Source organism: Mustela nigripes, chromosome 12 (assembly GCF_022355385.1).
Source record: "Mustela nigripes isolate SB6536 chromosome 12, MUSNIG.SB6536, whole genome shotgun sequence".
NCBI lineage: Eukaryota > Metazoa > Chordata > Mammalia > Carnivora > Mustelidae > Mustela > Mustela nigripes.
Genome location: NC_081568.1, coordinates 77,495,538 through 77,502,632, shown reverse-complemented (window position 1 = coordinate 77,502,632; position 7,095 = coordinate 77,495,538). Strand labels below are relative to the sequence as shown.

General features: G+C 46.9%; 1 protein-coding gene across 1 annotated transcript; it reads left to right on the top strand.

Moving 5' to 3' along the window:
• Positions 1–453: 453 nt before the first annotated feature.
• CD14 (CD14 molecule) lies at positions 454–2,559 on the top strand. The gene is made up of 2 exons (XM_059417750.1): positions 454–678; positions 769–2,559. The coding sequence occupies exons 1-2, from the start codon at positions 676–678 to the stop codon at positions 1,879–1,881; spliced, it is 1,116 nt and encodes a 371-aa protein (XP_059273733.1). The 5' UTR covers positions 454–675; the 3' UTR covers positions 1,882–2,559.
• The last annotated feature ends 4,536 nt before the right edge of the window (positions 2,560–7,095 follow it).

Here is a 7,095-nt window from a genome sequence, read left to right as displayed (position 1 = left end):
AACAACAACAACAAATCATAAAGGAAGGGGTTGTTCTTCAGACCAACTACCTTCCCTTGAACCTCAGTGCTATTCCTTGGAGTCAACAGAGGAAGTTTGCGATATCCTCCACAAAATATCTAGCTGCGCTCTCCACCCTCAGTCTCCGGAAGCTGTCGTGGGCAACAGCTAAACATGCGAGGGTATTCAGGGTATTGGATTTGGGTGTCGTTAATAGTAACCCAGACGAGGAAAAAGTTAAAGAAACTACCCCAGTTGATTCCTTGGGATAAAGACAGGGGGAAGTGAGAGTCCTGGCCTGAAGCACTGGGGACTTTTCTTTCCCCAAAGTTAGTAAACAAGCCTGGGGTATCTGACTCATCAGGATACTGCCTGGGGCATTGCACTCTAAATGCCCTACAAGATCCTTCCTGTTACAGTCCTGGCAACATCCTTCATTGCAAAACTTCCCAGAAGGGTACCACATGGAGTAGTTGGGTGGCAGAGAGGTGGGGAGTGACCAGGGTTCACAGAGAAAAGAACAGAGTGATATCCCACGGTTGCATAAACTCGCAGGCCGCCCAAGAGCTCAGCTAAGTGTGTGAAGCCTAGAAGAAACAGGTGGGTGCGGTTGTACAGCAAAGAAGCTCCTCCCTGAGCTCGCCAGGACACAGAGACCCGGAGCACCAATAGACCATGGTGAGTGTACGGTCTTGGGGCCCAAAGGGAACTACTCAAGGAACCCCAGGCACTGACTGGGGCAGCCCTGACCTCTGCTTTCTTCCTTAGGTGCGCGCGCCGTGCTTGCTGCTGCTGTTGCTGCCAACGCTGTGCATCTCTGAGGTCGAACTAGAGCCCTGCGAAGTGGACGACGAGGATTTCCGCTGCTTCTGCAACTTCACGGATCCGCAGCCCGAGTGGTCCAACGCCTACCAGTGTGTAAGTGCCATCGAGGTGGAGATCCATGGCGGCGGCCACAACCTGGAACAGTTTCTAAAAGGCGCAGACACAGACCCGAAGCAGTACGCTGACGTGCTGAAAGCTCTGCGCTTGCGGCGGCTCACAGTGGCCTCTGCGCAGGTTCCTGCTGTGCTCGTGGCAGCCTTCCTGCGTGCGCTGGCGTACTCCCGCATCAAGGAACTGACGCTCCAGGACCTGGAGGTAACCGGCGGGACGCCACCGCCGCTTCTGGAAGCGACTGGGCCTGCGCTCTCCACCCTCACTCTCCGGAACGTGTCGTGGACAGCGGGAGGTGCCTGGCTCACCGAACTGCAACGGTGGCTGAAGCCGGGCCTCAAGGTACTGAACATTGCGCAAGCACATTCGCTTGCTTTTTCCTGCGCACACCTCCCCACCTTCCTGGCCCTCACCACCTTAGACCTGTCCGACAATCCCCGACTGGGCGAGCACGGACTGACTGCAGCTCTCTGTCAGCACAAGTTCCCGGCCCTCCAGGCTCTAGTTTTACGGAACGCCGGGATACAGACGCCCAACGGCGTGTGCTTGGCGATGGTGCGGGCGGGTGTGCAACCTCAGCGCCTAGACCTCAGCCACAACTCGCTGCGCGCCACCGCCCCAGGCGCTCCTGTGTGTGTCTGGCCGAGGACACTGAACTCTCTCAACTTGTCCTTCGCCAGGTTGGAGCAAGTGCCTAAGGGACTACCGGCCAGGCTTAGCGAGCTTGATCTTAGTTGCAACAGGCTGAACAAAGAGCCTCGGCCAGAAGAGCTGCCCATGGTGAGTAACCTGACGCTGGATGGGAATCCCTTTCTGGACCCTGAAGACCTCTACCAAGAAGACCCGATGAAGTCTGGCGTGGTCTCAGCCTGTGCGCATTCGGCCCTGGCGGTGGGGATGTCAGGAACCTTAGCGGTGCTTCAGAGTGTGGGGGTCGTCGCCTAGGGCCCAGGAGAGAGACGAATGAATTGGCTCAGATTGTCCTGGCTCCACAGAAGCCTTATCCGGACATCTTAACCAACCAACCCTCTGCCTCATCTTCATTAAAATCTGAAACAAGGAGATAGGTGTCATTCACTCAGTGGGTGTCTGTGATCTGCTGGGCACAGTGCTGGCTGTGGAATCCATTATATTTAGCTTTCTTCATCCAAATCCCCTAGAAACCTAAGAATAGAATTTAAAGGATGGAAGAGGCAGGGAGTGTTTCCTGTCTAGAGCTGTGTGTGAGAAATGGGGGTTTCTGTGCAATCCAGCTTTCTGAGATTACTTACACCCGTGTTAAGGTTGTTTGAATGGTAAACATGCCGAGGAAGATACAGAATGTTTGCTCTCTGGTGCATTTCCCAAGAGCCAGCTGCTCCCCCTTTCAAAAGTAATAAAACTCAGAGTTACATGCTTATTCTCTCTCTCTCTCTCTCTCCCAACTCTCCATGGAGAAGGGACAGCTCTACCACCTGTCTCACATAAATTCTGAGTTTCATAATTTCAGGGTTTCTCTTCTGCTGTGTAAAGCCCCTCCGCACACACAGGTATGCTGGCTTTCACTGTGTCATCTAAAGGGGAATTTATGCATGGAGGACGGTTACAAGATACTATCATTAAACAGTCTGTCTCTGAACCAGATATCTTGTGTGTATAATTGTTTCTGGCTGGATCCTTAACTTGTAAATAGGATAATAGCTTAGACACTTCACAACATCTTAGACCTCTCACAGGGCAAGTAATGACATGTACCTTCCAAACCACATTTTCTCAGAGACCCAGGACATCAGCCAAGAGGTACTGCTCCTTCTAGGAGTCCCTTCTTTTTTTTTTCTTTTTTTTTTTTTTAAGATTTTATTTATTTATTTGACTGAAAGAGATTGCAAGTAGGCAGAGAGGCAGGCAGAGAGAGAGAGGAGGAAGCAGGCTCCCACTGAGCAGAGAGCCTGATTCGAGGCTCAATCCCAGGACCCTGGGATCATGACCTGAGCTGAAGGCAGAGGCCCAACACCCTGAGCCACCCAGGCGCCCCCTAGGAGTCCCTTCTTTACATTGAGGAGGCAGCCATATGCATCAGAGAGCTAGACACCTGCCTCACAGAGGACCTGGAAGAGGGATGGAGAATGGGGCAGATATAAGCACAGCCCTCTGGCCTGCCTGCCTCCAGTGTCCAGTGCCACACAGGTAGGAATGGAGGATGCAAAATAACATTGTTGGGAGAGTTACACGGATTACCAGACCACAGACTCAAAGAATCACGGGGACTGATAAATTGCCATCCCCAGGCAGGAAACCCCTCGGAGTATCCCCAAGAGGACTTCATCCAGCGCAGGGGAACATTTCCAGTATCAGAGAACTAACGACCTCAAGCAGCAACTTACATTTGAATAGCTTTGAGTGCTCTTCATCAAAGTTCTGGAGCCTCTGCTCAACCTCGGGCCCTGTGTTAGGACACTGATATATAAAGATGAGTCCAAAACATCCATGTCCTCAGAGAATTCTCAATCTAATAAGGGAGATGTACACAGAATAGATAGTTGTGATTCCATGAATGGGAGGGATCTACTCTATGAGCTCCTCTGGAAGACTGTACAGGAAAGGAGACATTTATTCTGGGTCTGAGAGGTGAATATCACTTCCTCAGGAAGGACGTTCCCAGGCAAAAATGGGTACTTTAAAAGGTTCAAATCTGAAAGTATATGGCCAGATCTGAGAATTATAACTGATTATGTAGGGCTGGAGATCCCAGTGATGGAAGCTGGTGACATTCATTCATTCAAGTGCTGATTATATGCCAGGGACTATGCTAAACCCTGTGGATATATCAAGAATAATACAGAAGTTCTTGTTCATATGGAATTCAGATTCTGGTTGGATAGTGGGGGTCAGGGGCAGATTCTAGTTGGATAGTGGGGGTCAGGGGCCTTATCAAACTATGATAAGGCTTGTGAAGAGAAAGAGGACAGAGTGTTGAGGATTGATATGTTATATGGGAGTGTTAGGAAGGTCTCTCTGATGGGGATATTTGAACAATCTCCTTAGCGAATTGGGAAAGTGAGCTTGAGGATATCTGCAGGAATAGCATTTCAGGCAGAGACAATGGCAAGCATAAAAATCCTGAGTGTTAAAGGAAACAATAAGGAGGCCAGTGTGGCTGAAGCAGGGTGAGCAGGGGTGGTAGGGAAGAACAGTAAGAGAAAACATGAGAGAATAGCAGGGCCAGATTACGTAGGGCCTTGTAAAGCAATGCTATTCAAAATATCATCAAAGGCAAGTGCCAGCCCACACAGTTTATTACTGCACTGTGAGGAGGTAAATGTAAAAAGTCAATAATGAGTGGTTAGAAACTCTTTTTTTTTTTAAGATTTTATTTATTTGGGGTGCCTGGGTGACTCAGTGGATTAAGCAGCTGCCTTCGGCTCAGGTCATGATCTCAGTGTCCTGGGATGGAGCCCCGCATCAGGCTCTTTGCTCAGTGGGGAGCCTGCTTCTCTCTCCCTCTCTCTACCTGACTCTCTGCCTATTTGTGATCTCTCTCTCTGTCAAATAAATAAATAAAGTCTTATATATATGTATATATATATATATACATATATATAGTATTTTATATTTATATATACATATGTGTGTGTATATATATATATATATATTTTTTTTTTTTTTTTTTATTTTAGAGGCGGCTGGGTGGCTCAGTGGCTCAGTTGGTTAAGTGGCTGCCTTCAGAAGACCAGGTCATGATTCCAGGGTCCTGGGTTGGAGCCCTGAGTAGGGCTTCCTGCTCAGCGGGGAGCCTCTTCTCCCTCTTCTGCTCCCCCTGCTTGTGCACGAGCACTCCGTCAAATAAATAAAATATCATATTTTATTATTTTTTAAGATTTTATTTATTTATTTGACAGAGAGAGAGAGAGAGCACAAACTTAAGAGCCATCTTTCCCCTCTGGGTAGAAGAGAGATTTAACTAAGAGCATGTCGTGAAGGGCCTTAAGAGATGATCTCGCAGGGTGTGAGGAGTGATTAATGAGTTTGAAGTGGACAGTTACTGGAAGCAAGTGTGTGTTTGAAAAAGCCCACAGGTGGCCACGTGGAAGATGGATTAGCAGATCCTAAAGGAGCACTGAAGAGGTTATTGAATGAGTCTAGGTGAGAAAGGGTGAAGACCTGACCAGGACAGCAGTTGCCATGGAAATGTGGAGGAAGGATGGCTCCAAGAGCTCTGAAAGAGGTAGAACCCGATGGGTCCCAGGATGCCTGAATGTGGGGAAAGACAAGATGCTTCAGGTTTCTGGTTTAGAGGATGCCAGTCTCACTCATAGGGATGGAAATGGAAAAGAAAAAAAAAAGATTAGGAGAAGGGCACTTATGAGCTTGAAGTGCTTCAAATCCAGTAGCTAGCTGGTCTTTGGAGTTTAGATCTGACAAGACAAGTTTGGGCTGCATTCCAGAACTGAGGAGCCCTCAGTGTAGAAGTGGTTGTGAAGTCATGTAGATGGGGAAGCTCCAGGGATAGAGCAAGGAGATTGCTAAAAAGGGAACCTGGAAAGCATCAGTCAGCATTTAAGGATGTGGGAAACAGGGTCCTTAAAGGACACAGAGACAAGGAGAATTGAGAACTTTTCAGGTGGGGGACACAGGGACAGAGTGGTCAGCAGTTTCCTATGCTTCCTTCCCTATCTTTGTCTCTGTCTCCTCCTCAGCATATTCTAGCTGCTCCACTCTGGCATTACTTCCATTCACACTGGCTCTTCACTCTCCTGGGAATGCTCTGGTCATTTGTTTGTTCACCAATTTTTAAACTTGCATGTATTTTTATTTAAATTCAATTAATTAACATGTAGTATATTATTAGTTTCAGAGGTAGAGCTCAGGGATTCATAGTCTTGTGTAATACCCAGTGCTCATTATATCACATGCCCTCCTTAATGCCCATCACCCATTTACCGCAACCCCCCACCTCCCACCCCCCTCCATCAACCCTCATTCCTATGATTAAGAGTCTCTATGGTTTGTCTCCCTCTCTGATTTCCTCTTGTTTTATTTTTCCCTCCTTTCCCCTTTGCTGTTTGTGCAACATTTGGTGAGTTCCTACTACACAACAAGCACTTGGAAGTGCTGAGGATACATTAGTGAACAGAGCAGCAAAAGTCCCCATTTTTTTTGCTTACATTGCAGTGGGAAGAGTAAAGTCTATAGTGCATTAGAAGATAAGTACTATGGAAAAAAAAACAGCAAAGGCAAAACAATCAGGAGTACTGAGTTAGAAGTATGTGTTAAAATTGCAATTTTATTTTTTAAATTTTTAATTTTTTTTAAGATTTTATTTATTTATTTGAGAGATAGGGACAGAGAGAGCACAAACAGGGGGAGCAGCAGAGGGAGAGGGAGAAGCAGGCTCTCTGCTGAGCAGGGAGCCAGATATGGGACTCGATCAATCCCAGGACCCTGGGATCAGGACCTGAGCTGAAGGCAGAGGCTTAACTCACAAGCCACCCAGGGTACCAAAACTCACTGGATTTTATATGTTAATTTTGTATCTTGAAACTTTCCTGAATTCATTTTTTCTTTTCTTTTTTTTTTTTTTAAGATTTTATTTATTTGACAGAGAGAGGAGACACAGCCAGAGAAGGATCACAAGCAGGGCAAGTGGGAGAGGGAGAAGGAGAAGCAGGCTCCCCACCGAGGAAGGAGCCTGATGTGAGACTCTATCCCAGGACCCTGAGATCATGACCCGAGCCGAAGACAAATGCCTAACAATTGAGCCACCTGGGCATCCCAGAATTTATTTTTTCTAACAGTTTGTGTGTGTGTGTGTGTGTGTGTGTGTGTGTGTAATTTTTATGATTTTCTTTAAAAAAAAAGATTCATTTATTTATTAGAAAGAGAGAGTGTGAACACACATGAACAAGTAGGGGGAGAGACAGGGAGAGAATCTTCAAGCAGATTCCCCTCTGAGCATGGAGCCCATTGAGGGGCTCAAATCTGGAATGCACGAAATAATGACCTGAGCTGAAACCAAGAGTTGAATGCCACTCTTTACAATTTTCTACATATAAATTATGTCATTTGTGAATAGAGATAATCTTGCTTCTTTTTCACTTTGGATACCTTTTATTTCTTTTTCTTGCCCAACTTCTTTAGCTAGAATTCCAGTGTTAAAGATTATTTATTTATTTATTTGAC